The sequence below is a fragment of the Diplotaxodon limnothrissa genome, linkage group LG6 (assembly GCF_057381915.1).
Source record: "Diplotaxodon limnothrissa isolate DT_005_m linkage group LG6, D_limnothrissa_male_GT1.1, whole genome shotgun sequence".
Lineage (NCBI taxonomy): Eukaryota > Metazoa > Chordata > Actinopteri > Cichliformes > Cichlidae > Diplotaxodon > Diplotaxodon limnothrissa.
The window spans coordinates 14939582-14957766 of record NC_140601.1 but is presented as its reverse complement, the minus strand read 5'-3'; the positions used below and the strand labels follow the sequence as shown (position 1 = coordinate 14957766).

Here is an 18185-nt window from a genome sequence, read left to right as displayed (position 1 = left end):
GGACAGCTAAATGCTACCTTTCAGTGTCATCATCTGTCATGTGGCTCTTTCCTTACAGGCCACTGATGTCCTTTAAGAATCTTAGGGAGGTTTTATATCATATAACACTATTTTACCAACCAGGATATCTGTGCTAGTGTGCTTGCTAGCTTCCCCATAAAGCGAGACAGTTGTACTGCTTTGTTTATGAGTTTAAGCCACAACTCGCAGCTTTGTTGTGTTGCATATCTGTAAAACCACAGAGACATGTTAATCTGCTTTACTTCTGGTTACCTTATTGTTGAGATTAGAAAGAGCCAGGCTAGCTATTTCTAGGTGCTTCCAAACTTAATGCTAACTGCTGGTCAGTAACCCCTGGTAACCACCTGATGCTAAGGAAAAGCATGTATTCTGTGACCAGATGGTAAGAAGTTGCTGGCTGTTGCTAGGTGAAATTGGTCACAAAGAGGGCTGTGGGCTGAAAACCTTCATGCAGTTAGCTTATATGGAACACGCAGATTTGTCTGAAAAGATTCACAGTACTTGCAAAATGCAAAAAGTTGTGTCTTACTGCTGCAACCAAAATATTTTAAAAAGCATGACTTTTCCTTTGAATGCAAACTGTCTTTTTTTAAGTTTCACTAAAATTTGGAGAGTAACTATAGAAAATATTTGGCATCTTCCACGTAGAAATAGCATGCAGGTTTTGGGTGCAGCAACCTCTGTGCAACACTTTTACCTAGCAACAGCCAGCAACCAGTCCAACCAGTCAGAGAACACACATTTCACGTTGCCAGGGGGTTGGGAAGTGTGTGACTGAGGCTTAATCCCTACCTAGCTACAACGCCACGTACATTAACACTAGAGTGATATTATTTGCTATCAAATTGTGATGAGTTAAAAGGAAAAGACACATTTTCCAAAATGTTGAGTGATTTCTTTCACCCTTCCAAATACAATATGAAATTGTGATTTATTTATTTTTTTGTACAGTATGTGTGGTGCAAGAGATACTAATGCAGACCAGTAATATGCGGCATGGTCAGTGATCTGTGTAGGAGTACTCAGGGTTAACAAATGAGAAGCCTTGGAATTCTTGCTGGTCCAGGTTGACTATAACGTCCTGATCTGGGGGGGTCAGCTCTGGGGGATGGCGTGTGAAAAAGCGGTCAAAGTTCTCCGCATCACGCCCACACTGCCATGGAGAGGAGAGGAGAGAGATGGGGGGGGGGGATGCAGTGAGTTTGATGAAGGATGACAGGAAAAAAAGGACAACAAGCAACAAAGAGAAAAAAGAGAAATACAACTAAAATATGGCATCAACCAATAAAATCATTCACAGCCGAAACTGTGGATTTCCATTGGTCCATACGTGAGCCAGGTGACATCTGCCTTCATCATTGGTGACTACACTCACATAAATAAATAAATCAGCTCTGCATTGGTGAGTGCAGTGACCAACGGCAGGTGATGGTTGGGTTTGAAGGATGAACAAACTAATCCTGATAACTTACCTTAAAGGTTTGAGCAAACTGTGGCATTTTCTTAACTACTGTGCAAAGATTTCTAAGGCATTTAGTGAAGGCTGATAAAGTGAACAGCTGAAGTGAGTCAGCGTGTCATATACTCACAGCTTTCGGTTTGAAAGGCGGCTGGACTTCCTTATTCTCCAGTTTTTCCCAGTCTATGTAGCGGAAGAAGGCGTGCTCCTTGATGTCTCTCTCACCTTCTGGGCCGCAGCCCAGACGCTTAGCCGGGTGTTTGGTCATCAGCTAGAGATTACACAAAGACATACAATGCAAGATGAGTCGTATTCGTTTAGTCTTTTTAAAACGGACCCATAATCAATCTGTAGCATGTATGCATTACATAAAGGCAGCATTTTTAAATTAAAAACAGCAATGCAAAGTCATTATGTCATGCAAAATATTATTAATGAGATGAAAAACAGTGATCTTTATTAATGTGTACTGTAACTATTTAACGCATTAGTAAACAAATAAAAAGATATCACAGATGAGGAGGTGTGGAGGGCAAATAAACAAGTACAATCATCGTTTGCTGCCACGAGCTGTTAAGAGGCAGTTCAGCCTCACTGCTGGAGGGTGCGCACTAACACGCAGCAGCCTTTATAATATGACGAACCCTCCAGTGCTCAGAGTGAAAAACAAGCAGAGGTTTCAGGGGCCACATTAGGAGTTACCCTGCATGTATGCGCATACAAGCATGTTTTCTTACCCCCTTGCAGATAGCAACTGCTTCTTTGGACATGGATTTAGGGTATGAGACGTGATGCTCCATGATGGACTGGAAAAGCTCATCTTCATCTTCACCATCGAAAGGCGGCTAGAGAGGCACAAATGCAGACCCTTTTTTTAGTTGTTGTTTTGGTAAAATAATAACAATAATAATAATAATAATAATAATAATTTAAGAGGGTAAGCAGTAGATGAATACAAACCTGTCCAGCAAGCATTTCATAAAGCAGGACTCCAAAAGCCCACCAGTCCACAGACTTCCCATAAGGCTGATAGGCTATGATCTGCAAGAGAAAGAATAGGGTTGCAATCAATGTCTGAAAGATTAAAATAAACCAATCGACAACTAGACAGTGGCTAACCCGTAAAACACACCTCTGGAGCGATGTAGTCTGGAGTTCCACAAAAAGTCTTTGTGGTAATGCCATCAAGCATGTTTTCTTTACACATTCCAAAATCTGCAATCTTTATATGGCCCTCAGAGTCCAGCATCACATTGTCCAGCTTCAGATCCCTGCAAAAACATCCAAACGCACAGATGTTACTCACATCTGTAAACTAAAAGGGACCGGAAACTACACGCGAGTAGCCGAGCTGATTCAAAAACCATCTCACCGATACACAATGCCCTTGGAATGAAGGAAGAACAGGCCGATGGCAATCTCAGCAGCATAGAACCTAAAACAGAGGCAAACATCCGTCTTTAACTGAAAGGTGCGTTTGGTGATGCTCTGATATCTCCTATTGAAGCCCTTCAGAGAGGTTAAAGTGTGCCTCATGCATTTTCATTTTTTTAAGCACCACGAATGACAAAAACATCAACATTTGTAAGTATAACGCACAAAATGCATAAAAAGTTCATTTTATAACAGTTTTGGCTGCCACTTTAAGTAATGTATAACCTTTCTGAGCTGCAGAGCTTTTACTGCAAAGGAACTCGTCTCTCCTCATACACGGATCTGCGCAAGTGTTAAAACAGGAAGTACCTGTTAACCTGTCATCTGGTAAAGGTTTATCTTGACCTTTGTCTTCAACAAAGATGCCAGCATTATGTGAAGACCAGCTGCTGAGTGCATGAATGTAAATACAGACAGTTAAGGATTATGTGACAACAGTGGCAGAAAAAGGTAGGTGCTGCTTCATCCCTGTAGCTAACACCGGAGCTATGTTAGCAAAGCTTTGAGGTGGAATACACAGTTTAACTCGCCATCTGTTTAAACATTTCCTATTAAGGGCATGTTTTGATTGTGCTTGTGTAAACACCATGTGTGTAGATACAGGCTGAGAAATAGCTCTGTTAACTTGCATTATGTAATGTCATGCTAATTAGCCACGTGCACATATTGCTTACGTTAATGAGCCAAGTGGAGCGGCGGTAGTTAGTCCCTAAGATTCCCTGAGCTGTTATGTTTATTGGGCACATATTACACTTTTCATTTTTTTCCTCAATCATGCAGTACGGGAAATAAAATGAAACTACCATAAAAATAAAGACTGTTCATTTCTTTTATAAGTGAACAAGGGGGGTCGAATTTCTTTTTTCTCCAGCTATATATGAAGATAAAATGGCAATTTTTTATCTCACTCAATGTAAGTCAAAAGCTCTTCTTTCAGACTAAACACTGAGTCAATGAGAACAGATATGTTTAATGAGGTCATCACAGGAACACAGCTGTTCAAACATTCTGTTTGCAAGATGGAGCCAATCAAAGTGTGGCTGACTTAATGGAAGGAAGAGGGGAGCCAAGACTGCTCGTTTGAGACAGTGAATTAACTGACGAGCTGCACCAAGATCCAGTAATGTATAAAAAAGGATTATTTTGGAATTGTGAATATGCAAAGTTATCTTAGTCCTGAAGTGCGATTTGGAGATCTGGAGTATTGTTGCATCACTTATAAGCAGTGTTGGGACTAACGCGTTATTAAGTAACGCGTTACAGTAACTACGTTATTATTGTGGTAAGAGCACAGTAACTAGTTATTATGCCAAGACCGGGAACGCGTTACTCGTTACTGGGATTTAGATAGGCTCGTTATTCGTTACTTCCTGTGGTGGCTATCGCGGAGCTTCCACAGATTCAATAACATTAGCAAGTGGTGGAGGCCAGCAGGTGGATGAAGGAAAAGGGAGGCAAGAGGAGAGACCCGAAGTGGCCGCTGGTCTGTGAGTGTCAGTTGAACTGAACTTCAGGTAAGAAGTTATGACCTGCAGTCCATCTGGGTCAGATATGAACCAAGTTTAGGTGGAGTTTATTTTTGTTATGCTGAATTTTTCGTACTGCGTGCTAGCTAGCATGACGGAGTTTCTATACAGCTGGGTGGGTGCTATGTTACTGATGTTGAACTTTATTTTGTTCATAAGGTTAATTATTAGAGTTGCCAACCGTCCTGTAAAAAACGGAATCGTCTGGTATTCAGAGAAAATATTACGCGTTTCTTATTGAGGTGAAAAGGAACAGTTTGTCCCGGACTTCAGCTACAATGAAAAAGACACAAAGCTGGAGTTATTCTGTGTTTACGCTGCACAGCTGCCTCTTCTTCTCTCATCCTCTCACCCTCCCTCTCCTGTTTCTACTTCAATCATGAAACTGATCAATGATCAGCTGATCGGCTTTTCTCTCTTGTTTGTTTATCGCCCACTTTGCGCCAGAAAGAGGAAACCAGCGGATGTCGCGCTAAACAACAGCAGCACTTTTAAGCTTGATCAGCTGTTGTTAGAATTTATTTAATATTACTTTCTAGTATCAGCTGATGTTTGCTGGAGCCACAGCTGTAAAAGCTGCTGGTCATGATATCGGTTTGGTTATGTGGTGAGAGGGAAACATGAAGATGAAACCAGGAGACGTCCTTACTGAATCATCAGAGCTGTGATGGAGAAACAGGTTTACCTTTTAGGTCACATGAGTGAGTTGAAGGGAAGTTATGAACTGTTTCTGAGAGACAAATAACACCAGGATCCTTTTCTAAGTAGCTGAAAGCTGGTAACTGTGCAGGGGCGGATCTAGTAAAGTGTTGCCAGGGGTCCATGTAGGGCATTAAAAGGGAGAGGGGGGCACAAGGAAATACTTTCTTATTCTCATTTAAAATGTCTCACTTTTAAAAAAAATAATTATCTGAGTCTTACAACAAACGATTGATAGATTGATACATATATACCATCAGAACAGTGTACATCACTGTCACAACAGTGTTTATTTTCATTCAAAGGCTTTATGATTTTTCCTATAATGGTGGGCCGGCCTCTAGTCAAAATGCCCGGGACGATTTTTTTGTCCCAGTCCAGCCCTGTATGCAGCTCATCTGCAGTCTGGTGTTACCTACATCTTCCTATTCGGAAGGCAGAATTTCCGAGTTCTGAGTACAATCGAAAGCACCACGACTGCAGTTTTTGTGTTGGATGTAAAAAGCGAGGATAGGATAGAATCAGGCGTGGGATTTCTCTCGTGGAAATGTGCACATTATTTTTTCCTTTCTATTGGTAGGTGGCACAGTGCACTTGTGGCAAGTAAGCAAGCTAGAAGACTGGCAATCTTGCTGGGTATCCAGTTACGGAAGCAACACATTAACAAGAGAATTCTGAGTTAAATCAAAGTTACTTTCCCTAGTAACTAGTTACTCTGAAAGTAACGAGTAACTTGAAGTAACTGAGTTACTTTTGATAGAAGAAACTAGTAATGTAACTAAGTTACTAATTTAAAGTAACTTACCCAACACTGCTTATAAGTAAGAAAGCAAGAACAGACGAGGAGAAGCAAAAACAAGATAATAATGGTGGCACATCAACTTTGATGTGAAACTAAACTTATTAGTTAAGGAAAGTCTGGATGCCAAATTCTGTTTTGTTAATCACCATTGAGTTTCTTAAGTGGGGGATTGTTTAAGAGCATCGAAATGCTTGATTCTCTTCTAGATTTGATCAAACTCACTGTCTGTGTGTGTGTGTGTGTGTGTGTGTGTGTGTGTGTGTGTGTGTGTGTGTGTGTGTGTGTGTGTGTGTGTGTGCATGCACTCACACAGCATGAGGCTCCTTAAACTTGCCGACCTGTTGGATATGGTACATAAGGTCTCCTCCATTAATATACTCCATGACAAAATACAATCGGTCCTAGGAGCAATAAAGAAGAAGCAGGAGACCAGAAGAGAGGAATAAATTATTCAGAATCACAGTTTACTGACAGGCTGATAATTACACAGTTCAAATTTACACAGTAAACAGACCAAAGCAAACAAGCCATGGAAAGCACTCTGATAACATTATAAAAGATAAGAAGCTGGTCTTGCTTCAAGCTGTCTCACCATGGTTTGGAAGCATGAGTGCAGCTGAGTGAGGAAAGGTGGTTTTCCTGACAGGGCGAGGACTCTCTTCTCCACCATGGTGCACTCCACGTCATCATCTTGGATCACCACGTCTTTTTTCAGGATTTTGATGGCGTACAACTCATCTGTGCCTTTCCTCTCAGCCAGCATCACCTTTGAGGGAGTCAACCAAAGGAAATCAGTGAGTTTTAAAGAGATTTCATTCATGCCATGTTTACATCAGAAACATCACATTTCTACTGACGCGTGCCCCACCTTGCCGAAGCTGCCCTTGCCCAGAACCATGATGAAGTTGAAATCTGAGAGCTTGACGCGGTCCTGATTGCCGTTGCTGTCGTACTTGCACACCGAGGAGGAAGAAGAGGAGTCAGTGGGCTTCCCTGGACCCACTCTCGCTCTCTAGAGAGAGAATTAAAATGGGGAAGGGGGAAGAAGTAGTTTATTAGAGAACAAGAAATAGGCAAGAGCACAAATTAAACCAGTCGTCATTCTCGTCGATTTCTGTGAGTCTTACCTCAAACTTTTGCCGTAGCTCCTCATTACCGTCCTCTCCATCTGGCTGGACAGGAACATTAAAGTATTCTCCTTCCTCCTGGGACAGCATCTTAAACCTAAACCCCAGAATGAAAGCAGAGCATTGCCAGACAAAATCCAGGATTATCACCAGACTATGACAACAAAGCCTCCTAAACATTCACACCCCTGCACGTCCTGCCTGTATCATTTCTAGTTACACCTGTGTAATTTTCTCACCATCCATCTATCCCTTGTTTCTGTAGCTCTGAGATCCCAAAGGACAGTGATCCCATGAAGTCATTCCTGCTGGTCAAATCCCAGTCCCAGACCTCTACTGACAGACGGCGGTCCTTGTCAGTTTCTTTGAGGTTGCTAAAAGGAAAAAAATGGAGGACAGTGAAACGGAAGATAAAGTGCGTTCCTAATATAGCTAAAAATGAAAACCTGAGATCACAGTCCTCTCATCTCTCTCTGTACAAACTTAAAAACAATGCAGCAAATCACAGTTTTTCATACCTTTCCTACCCGAGAATAGCTCGAAAAACGAGCACAAACAGGAGGAGGAGAGAGGACTGGGTCACTTGCACGAGCTCCAGTTAGGTTTGCGCATATGCGACTCAAAATGAGGCCAAGTGAGTAACTTTAATCAAAAGGCAAGTTATGTTCAACAAAAAGGTGTCTCACAAAGTGAAGGTCTCGTTCCACGTGGGGTTGAGGGAGCATTTGATGGTCTTTGTCTTCTGCTTGCTCTCACTCTTGGGATCGGGAATCAGCTTGAGCTTGACGTAGGGGTCTGACAGGCCGTTGGGATCCATAGGCACCAGGTTCTTAGCCTCTTTGACTGTGGGGGGGGGGTTGAGGACATAAATACAAATAAGTGCCAGAAGATCCCAGGATAAAACACACTTTTAGACTGTCCGCAATTTGTCCTTTCCCAAAGTGTTAGCGCAACCCATCCATGTCTAAAGCTTCAGCCTGCCCTAAATAACTCTGGCCACATTAGACAACACTTAACAACAGTTTAGTTTCTGTTCCATAATCAATCCACAGCTGTCTGAAAGGGAGCGCTGGCACGTGGGTGCATGTCCCAGTGGCAATGTGGGTCAATCGTTGGATCATTGATCAACTAATGGACTTTCCGGTTTTAGTCTTAGGCTGGCAGAGAGCTTTGAGATGCACTCAGTGCGCTCGTGTGTGTGGGAGCACTCACTGGTGACGGTGAGAGTGTCGTCAGTGATCTGCGCAGAGATGTGGATGCGTCCTCGCCTTTCCGTGTGATCCGTCCCGCACAGGCTCGGGACGTTGGCGACACATCGCTTGTGGATGTTCATCATACAGTCTGAACAGAGAGAGAGAGACAGGAAAATTGTGCAGGTTGGTTATGAATCACAATCATCACAGTCTGTCTAACATGTGACAGTCTGTGCCCTAAACCCCCCCAAAGTAATTACCGGAAGGCTTTCAGTGCCTTATTGCCAGATTAAAAGAGATTTAGGGCTGCACCCTAACAGACACAGGGGGCTTAAAAAATTAATCAAAAAAAACAAAGAGGTAAATTTGGAGACAGTTAGATAATAAGTAAAAACATGCTGGGTACTTAAAGTAATGAAAACTATTGAACTCTCAGATCCCGGACACCAGACCAAATATCACCCATACTCGTTAGGTCAGAGCAACCAGAGATGTGACCTCACCCAACCCCCAAAACCATCCTATAGTCCCTGACGTATGTAAATAAAACCAGATCCATCCATCAAATCCATAAATCCATACTTTATTCATAGTAGAACACAGAAAAACATCAAATGTACCATTTTAAGAAAAATATACTGGCTCATTATGAATTTGATAGGAGCAGCACTTCTCAATACAGGGGCATGTCTACCACTGTAGCAACAGCAAGTCTGCAAACATCTGAGATCAGAGGATTCTCCAAATCCTTTCAGTTGGTGAACTGGAGGGAGGCAAGTTTAGCACCTGGGCTCCTCTGCTATGGAGCTCTGTAATATGAGGTTTAGCATTGTCTTGGTGAAATATGCAGGGCCTCACCTGTAGAAGATGTCATCTGATGTTGCCTTTCTAGTTGTGCCAGCTGCCAAATTCCATAAACAGTAATGCACTCCAATACAATTAGAGATGCAGGCTTTTTGAACTGAGCACTGATGACAAGCCGGATGGTCTGCAGGATGTGGCGTCCACGTTTTCCAAAATAAATTTCAGACTTCGATTCGTCTGACCACAGAACAGTTTTCCACTTTCCTCAGTCCATTTTAAATGAACCTTGGCCCAGAGAAAATGCCTGAGGGCCGAAGAGCACCAACACTAAAGCTATGTGTTGTATATACAGGTTGGTCAGAACAGTTTAAAAATTTGTCTTCGGTAATAAAAGGCACAGCTAAACATTAAATCTGGACAGTGAGAGTAGAACACAGTTTAAGCAAAACTCATTATTTTACAGACTAGTAAGTGGGAAACAATTTGATCAATGCAAGAACACAGACAAGTTTAATAACCCATGGTCATTTCTCAGTACGTCCACTAGATGGCAGACATTTCTGATGTACCACATTTTGCTCCACTCTGTTGAATCAGTGGGTGGTGTTGAGGTTCTGAAGGTGGAGAGTGAGAAGTTAATCTCTTGCTCTCTGTAGGTTTTCTTTTCCAGTAACAATAATGTTTCTGTGACCGTGGATTTCAATGTATTATCTCCAACAGGCACTAAACACACCCATGAGAACCATTAATCCATTAACGAGTGTAAACCTTGAAGACTACTTGCGCTTGTCTGCCAACACTTACAGAAATAAGTCTCATCTTCTGTATGATAATTATACATTTACAATTAATGAACAACTCGAGTGTTTCTATGGATTAATAAATAACCAAACCCGCTTGTAAATTATGTCAAATAAGGTACTCTAGTATTTTCATGATGCAAAGTCAAAGCACAATGAGGAAACATCTGCCCACTAAATAATGCTGGCCTGAGTATAGCATTGCAGAGAGGTAACCTACTTCCTCTTCGTGCCAACACAAACAGTTTGTGACACAACTAAAGAAATGGAGGGGGGAAAATATTATGAGCAGCTTGATTATTGTGAAGTATTCATGCAAACTGCAGTCAGTGTTCAGCAGTGGAAGCTTTAACTTTAGCTGTAGCAATATGTGTGTCATTAATGCTGTAAAGCATTAACGACAGAGTGAAGCTTCTGTAGTAGTAAAACTGATCAGGACAGGAAAAGAACTGATAAATCTGATATCAGATCAGATATAATCTAACGAACATCAGTTTCAGCATAAACTTTTATTGTCAAATGAAAAGCTTCTAGATGACAGAAATGTTGATCTTTGCCCGAGTATCCTGTGCTGCACTCTATGCTGCAACAGCATTAGTTTTTTCGCCCGTGCTCATCTACATTGTGAAAAACTGAACACACTGAATTTGCCTTTTTTTTTTTACTACAGAAGTGAAGAAATCTCAAAAACCTGAAACTTGTGGCCAATTCCTCAAGTCTTCCTCTTTCTTTCTTTTTTTTTACACCATCTCGTAAATGTGAGAAACAACCAGATTTCATTTTCTAAACGTAGTCTACTTCCATACAAGTATCGAATCACCCAATCACATGGCAGCAAATCAGTGCTCTTAGGCATGCAGACATGGTCTACACGGTCTGCTTAAGTTCAAGCCAAAAATGAGGAAGAAACAAAATTTAAATGTTTCTCAATGAGGCAGGGTTGTTGGTGCAAAACTGACTGGTGTGAGTGTTTTAGAAACTGCTGATATGCTGGGATTTTCCCACATAGTCAAAAAAATGAGAAAAAATATCCAGTAAGCGGAAGTTGTCTGGGTGAAAATGCCTTGTTGAGCTCTGAGAGAATGGCCAGACTGCTTTGAGCTGAGAGGAAGGCAACAGTTACTCAAATCCCCACTTGTTACATTCAAGGTATACAGAAGAGCATCTCTGCAGAAGAGCCTCACATTGAAGCAGATTGGCTGCAGCAGCAGAAGACCACACCAGAGGACATTTATGAGTTAAGTACAGAAAACCACGGCTATAGCTAACACGGGTTCACCAAAATAAGACAAGAGAAAATCAGAAAATAAATGTTGTCTGGTCGGATGAGCCCTGATTTCTGCTGCGTTATTCAGATGCTCGGTAGATGAGCATCAATACTCTCATGTCATTATTGACCAGTATCTCTGAGAAATGTTTCCAGCACCTGTGCCACAAAGAATTAAGGCACCTATAAAGGGAAATGGGGGTCCATCTCAGTACTAGCAAGGTTTAAAAAGAGCGTAAAATGCAAGCTTCTAAAGCACAAGGCTTCCTTTCTGAAACACAGGCAGATATTCGTGTACTTACGGTCACATTTCATTCCCTGGTGTATCAGCCCGTACAGGAGGGAGCCACAGTGGTCACAGAAGGTGGGGCTTGAGTAAGTGTGGACCCTAAACTTGTGTTTACTACGAGGATCCTGTAAAGAGGAGACAGAAGATGCTTGAGTACAATTATATTCAAATAACTCAGACTGTTTCGGGTTGTTAAAAGATTTAAAGCTGCAAGGTTAGGTGTTCTCAGTTGTCCTGTTAGTCGCCATTTAAAGCCTGGACTCAGCTAAATTACAAGAAAAGGGGTTCTCAATTTCCTCTAACAGGTTCTTAATCATAATGTGTTTAATTTGCAAACCCACATGGATGCAAAAATAAAGTATATGGACAGCAGAACATTTCAGTCAGTGACTGATGATGAATCATTTTAAACCATGCGATATATCACGGCGCAAAAAAATCATATGATCTCCACTCCCCATGGCAGGGATTAGCCATAAGTAGATGACTTACAGTACTGATTTTCTCCAGAGTAAAGCCTTTAAATGTTTAAATATTTTACGGGAAAACAAAAGAACTAATGTGAGCATGAGAGACCAAGAGATAGAGATGGAAAACTGAGTGAATTTGGAGGATGCACAAAAATAGGTAACAACAGCACTGGTGATATAACAAAAACAAAGAGCGGAGTTTGAGCTTAATAAACATCAGTGACATGAATTTAACATTAATTCAAACCCACAAATTGTGTGTGTGTGCGTGCGTGCGTGCGTGCGTGAGTGAAAGAGAGTGAGATATTGGGTCATTAACCTGATGCAGCCAGCCAGCACATTCTCCTATACTGACGTGTCTGAATGTGATTTGTGGCTGACATGTCAGCAGGAGTAAGGCTAGGAGGTTAGGGCTGTGTGTGTGTGTGTGTGTGTGTGTGTGTGTGTGTGTGTGTGTGTGTGTGTGTGTGTGTGTGTAAGTGTGTGTGTGTCTGTCTGTTCAGGTTAAATATTTTTTAATGCATGAAGCTGTTCTGCTGTTGAATAATGGTTATTAATAAAATGAGCATGGTCAGCACTGGGTTTTGTTTTGCTAATGTGCTGTTTATCGAACACACACACACACACACACACACACACACCTGTGCACGAACAGAGGTGTGTGTGTCTGACCTTTGCTTTCAGGTCTGACTAAAAATAAGGAGTAAAGGATCGAATAATCAAGCTGTGTAGATGTTTTATTCGTGCACAAGTGTGGGTGTTTACTTTCTTTATACTTACATCGGAGGCAGGTCCTTTGTCGGCCCCCGGACAGGAGAAGGTGACAAATTCATGACAGCGCTTATGGACCACAAAACAGCACACTGGGGAGAGGGAAAAAAGTGAAAATCAGCTCGGGCTTCTTTGCGGTGCCAAATAAGGCGACACAATAACAACACTGAGATAAATCAATATGTCAATTATGTGGCATTAGTCACTGCAAAAAAAGCTCCTCGTATTTCAGCAGTTCACATGCATTTCTTTCTTGCTTCCAACATCTATAGTTAGTCTTTGCTTCAGTTTAGATGATTTTAAATTTAACCACAGCATGGTGGGAAGTCTAATAATCACGCCCAGTAACATTAAAGCTGCCACAGGAAACTTCCCATGTTAGAAGCTTCAAATGGCAGCAGGCAGTATAGCTGGTGATTTGACTGCTTGTTCCTGCTTGCTGCTTGAAATTATTCAGTGTAGCGACTGAAATAAACAGTTCATACTTGCATCCTTATATAGCACATGGCAGATAGTAGGAAATAAATCCTGTTAGAGGGAAACTAGAAAGACAAAAAGTGCTTAAGATCTTCTGATCTTCACTCATTGCCGGGTAACGCAATACAAGAATTTGTGTCTTATTTAAAGATAATCATAGAACAAAATGTGAATTTTTGTAACAAAGCTGGTTATTTTCTCAGTCATTAAAATATCAGAAAGTACCCATCACAAACTTATAGTCAAACAAACAGTCCAACCCGACGACGTTTAGTTCACCATCTGAATCTTGTTGGCGGGAAAAGCAGAAATACTTTGTTACTGTACAGCATGCTTATTTAAATGAACACCCCAACATTATACTATTTAAGACTGTGGCTCAGTTGAACACCCTATTAGTCTTATATAGACCAAAAAAAAGAGAGCTATCAATTAACATCCAGAAGCTGGTTGAGTTGGGAGCAAATGACGAGGAACACAGACAAAAATGTCATTTTAAACATCGGTTTACAAGAACAAATCTCTCCTTCAGTTTATGTTATAAAGTTATGGATAGGGATGTCACCAGAACTGGGACTGATGGTACCTTTAGATTTCTTTTTTTTTTTTTTTTTTTCTTTTTAAATGACATCAGAAACAGCAGTATGCGACATTACGTGATGGCAGAGCTTCAGTTCATCCTTTGTCATTTTTTTTTTTTTTTTATTTTTTTTATTTTTTTTTTTTTTTTACCTTTAGATTTCAAAACACTGAAAGCATTTTAAAATTAAAGCTGGTATATGCACCGAGTAGGATTGTCCACAAAATCTGCACTAACTTATAATAGAAATTACCATCAGATTAAATATTCACTTGCAGCAGAACTGGTACCAACAGTACTGTCATCACCTCAGCCAGCTGACACACAAACGTCACACAGCCCCTCCCCTCACTAGCAGCTGAACTGCTGTTGAAGCATCTTCAGACATCCCGATCTGTGAGGTCAAGAAAGCTCAAGTATTAAACAGCTATTAATATTAACTGCTAGTATTAATAGCTGCATTAGCCGTCTGTTATCATTTTGTTACGGATAACACAATTATTTGTGTCCAAAGTGAGTTACATTTCTCTTAAAGTACCAGACTGAAGCAACAAAAAGTCTACCAGCAGCTAGACAGAAACGGTGGCAGCCTACCTTAATAAATCTATCTGATCAGCAACGAAATATGGGGTCAAGTTACCAGAAGCACAGGAAATAAACAGGGCTGAAAGTCAATACATTTAATCCAACCAATATTGTTTTATCTTTATTTATCCTTTGTCATTCTTTCCATGTGTTATTGTATCCGTAAAATGGTATTGAGTTTGAAATTCTAGCATTGTGACGACCTTCTTGCTCCTCTTGGGGGTTGGAGTGGGATGGGAATTTTTGTTGGGTAGATTTGGAAGTGGAAGTGAGCAATTTTGAGGTATCTGCAGTTTATCTGAATATTTACTTTTCTGACCGCTTTTGACTTTAACACAAACATCTCTGCTTTCTACTACTTGGATTTTCAAAATAAGATCCTTCATTTATAACGTGTTTGTGGGAAGTTGTTTCATGTCACTGCACATCTTCCCTAAAGCAGGCCAATTTCAACCTAAAGATAAGGAATAATAGCACAATGTGCTTATTGCTGATGTAAAAGAAGTCAAGTTGAGGAGGCAAAAAAACAAAAAAAACAACCCAGAGTAAAGAAGCTAAAGTTAAAGGACGAGCTAGAAAAAAATATCCCTGAAAGAGCTGCTTTTCATTTTTATACTTTAAGTTCGTTTCAGCACCTGTGCTTTTTCACTTTTATTCAGTTAAAGAAGTTCAGTCAGTACTTAAAACTCTATCAATATCTTTTAAAATAACTATTAGTGTATCTACTCGAGAGAAAAATGTCTGCCAATTTACCAACTCTGCAGCGCTGGGAATATCTACATTTGCTCTGGACCTAGCTGCTCAAATTTGTTTTGTTTTGTTTTTTCAGTTTGAATTTAGTTATTTGCTTATTAAAAAAACTATTCTCAAGTTAATTTTTGTGTTCTATATTTGGTATCCCTGTTGGTACAATATCGCCACAAATATGAGTGACAGCGAGTCAACACACGCTCATATCCATTCAGTTCAGTTCTATGTTGTTTCGTTGACTTCGTCATTTGCCAGCAGAAGCTAGCAGCAGTGCAAATGAAACAGAGGAGGCAGCAGAGGGAGGTATTGCATGTTGCCACATCAGTAGTTATTGTTAGTCTACTAGTGCTCAAAGTCATTCTTAAGATTTCTCTCTGTTTCTGACGCTCACTCTCAAAATTTTCAGGGAGAGAAACACTACTTTGGACGTTGGTTAGGTTAAACGCTTGCTGTTGGGAAGCTTTTATTATACTTATTTTAACATAACATGTCGTCCTCCGCTCGATTCAATTTCATTTTATACGTCAACTTTATATACACGACGTGTTTTAGGAGGAAAAAGGAGAAAGAAAAACTTCTGTATCTGTATTTGAACGCAGCTATGACTTGAATTAAGCTAGTCCAAATAAAATGAAGAGTAACACTAGAACGCTTCAATTGCACACTAATACCAACAACTGGGTGTTCATATTTATCCATTCATCTCTAACATTTTTTTTTCATTTACAAAGAAAAGTTGCTTACATAAATCCTGATGTTGCCTTATGTATAAAAGAAAGATTCCCAGTCTCAAATTCAAATCAAATTCAAATTCAAATTTTTATTTGTCACGTACACAGTCATACACAGTACGATATGTAGTGAAATGCTTGGACAACTGCTCGTGACCTAAAGAAAACAAAAAAGGAAAAGGCTATGAATAAGATAGGAAATAAATATGAAAAATTAAAAAGGGTAAATTTAACTAGGAAGGAATAAAATATAAATTAAGGTTAAAAATGAAATAACTGTACAACACAAATTAGAATGAAGGGTAAATTTAACTGGGAAGAATAAGATAAAGATAAATATATAAATTAAAGTTGAAAATAAAATAACTGTACAACAAAATACACAATACACAATATAGAACTATATAAGAATGTATGAAGGAATCTAAATATAAATAAATATATACACAATAACAGCAGCTGTACAAGTATTAACCGGAAATGAAGAATATAGTGACCAGTGTTGTGCAAAAACAAAGTCCAGAAAGTCCAGTGTGTGTGTAAGAACCATATGTGTGGGTCAGGACTGTGTGGTGGTGTGATTGAGAGACCGTATCGCCTGCGGGGAGAAGCTCCTCCTCAGTCTCTCTGTGTTGGTCTTCAGGGAGCGGAATCGCTTTCCTGACCTCAACAGAGAGAACAGTCTGTTGTTGGGATGGCTGAGGTCCTTCACGATCTTCCTGGCCTTGGTCCAGCACCGCCTGCTGTAGATTGAGTGCAGGTCAGGGAGCTCGGAGCGGATGGTGCGCTCAGCTGACCGCACAACCCTCTGTAGAGCTCGTCTGTCCTGCATGGTGCTGTTCCCGAACCAGGTTAAGATGTTTCCCGCCAGGATGCTCTCTATGGTGCACGAGTAAAAGTTCCTGAGCACCTTGGAGGGCAGTTGGAAGTCTCTCAAGCGTCTGAGGTGGTAGAGACGCTGTCGGGCCTTTTTCACCACGGTGTTGATGTGACAGGACCATGACAGGTCCTGTGTGATGTGAACTCCGAGGTATTTGAAGCTGTCCACTCTCTCCACTGGGCACTCGTTGATGACGGGGGTCTGGTAGTTCCTCTCCTGCTTAGTGCTGAAGTCCACTATCAGCTCCTTTGTCTTACTGACGTTTAGAAGGAGGTTGTTCCTCTGGCACCAGTTCTCCAGATTCCTAATCTCCTTCAGGTAGGCCGTCTCGTTGTTATCAGAGATCAGGCCCACCACGACGGTGTCGTCAGCAAACTTGATGATGGTGGTGGAGCTGGTAGTGGCCACACAGTCATATGTGTACAAAGAGTACAGCAGGGGGCTCAGAACACACCCCTGGGGGGCTCCAGTGCTGAGAGTGGTGGAGGCTGAGACATGTCCGCCCATCCTTACTGCCTGTGGTCTGCCAGTTAGGAAGTTGGAGATCCACTGACACATAGATGAGCTGAGTCCCAGATGCTCCAGCTTGGTGGTGAGTGTGGAGGGAATTATGGTGTTAAATGCAGAGCTGTAGTCTATGAAGAGCATTTTAACATAATTCCCCCTTCTAGTGTCCAAGTGAGTGAGTGATGTGTGGAGGAGATGAGAGATGGCATCGTCTGTGGAACGATTTGGACGGTAAGCGAACTGTAGTGGGTCCAGTGTGTCTGGTAGTGAAGAAATGATGAAGTCTCTGACCAGGTGTTCAAAGCACTTCATCACTACTGAGGTGAGGGCTACAGGGCGATAGTCATTGAGAGAAGCAGGGTGGGGTTTCTTCGGGACAGGAACAATGATGGACTCTTTGAAGCATGTGGGGATCACCGACTGAGATAAAGAGATGTTGAATATCTCAGTGAACACAGGAGCTAGCTGGTATGCGCAGTCTCTTAGGATACGACCTGGGATGCCGTCTGGTCCTGCTGCTTTCCTGGTGTTCACTCTCTTGAAGGCTCTCCTTACTTCATGCTCGGAGATGACGAGCACGTTTCCGGTGCTGGCAGTATCTTCCTGTCTGCAGCCGTTAGCGCTGCTAACACTAGCATTGTTGGAGACCTTAGCTGCAGCCTCGAAGCGAGCATAGAAAGTGTTCAGCTCGTCTGCCAGAGTCACGGCCGCGTTCGTCATACCGGTTGTTGGTGCTTTATAGTCCGTTATTGTCCTTAGTCCCCGCCACAGGCTCCTAGAGTCACTCTGTTGGAGTTGTGACTCTAGTTTCCTCCCGTAGCGCTGCTTCGCCTCTTTCACCGCCCGCCGCACGTTATATGACGCGGCTTTGTACGGGTCCATGTCCCCCGTCATGAGTCCCGTGTTGTAGACAGCGGTGCGGGATCTCAGAGCGTCGCGGATGGTTTTATCCACCCACGGCTTCTGGTTGGGAAACGTTGTGATAGTCTTTGTCTCCACGGTATCATCCGCTA

The 18185-nt window shown here is 41.6% G+C and overlaps 1 protein-coding gene across 1 annotated transcript in view; it reads right to left on the bottom strand.

The window, feature by feature from the left end:
* Window positions 1-981: 981 nt before the first annotated feature.
* Window positions 982-18185, bottom strand: part of LOC146630308 (protein kinase C beta type-like) — a 43379-nt gene continuing 26175 nt past the window's right edge. Inside the window, exons 3-17 of the mRNA XM_085356841.1 lie at window positions 12672-12754; window positions 11435-11546; window positions 8281-8409; window positions 7755-7911; window positions 7308-7442; window positions 7069-7165; window positions 6810-6953; window positions 6534-6707; window positions 6251-6342; window positions 2853-2915; window positions 2613-2751; window positions 2441-2521; window positions 2218-2325; window positions 1611-1751; window positions 982-1174 (exon numbers count right to left, since the gene is read on the bottom strand). Coding sequence (XP_085212967.1) covers window positions 1022-1174; window positions 1611-1751; window positions 2218-2325; window positions 2441-2521; window positions 2613-2751; window positions 2853-2915; window positions 6251-6342; window positions 6534-6707; window positions 6810-6953; window positions 7069-7165; window positions 7308-7442; window positions 7755-7911; window positions 8281-8409; window positions 11435-11546; window positions 12672-12754 — 1808 coding nt within the window. The 3' untranslated portion in view covers window positions 982-1021. The remainder of the gene's footprint in view (window positions 1175-1610; window positions 1752-2217; window positions 2326-2440; window positions 2522-2612; window positions 2752-2852; window positions 2916-6250; window positions 6343-6533; window positions 6708-6809; window positions 6954-7068; window positions 7166-7307; window positions 7443-7754; window positions 7912-8280; window positions 8410-11434; window positions 11547-12671; window positions 12755-18185) is intronic.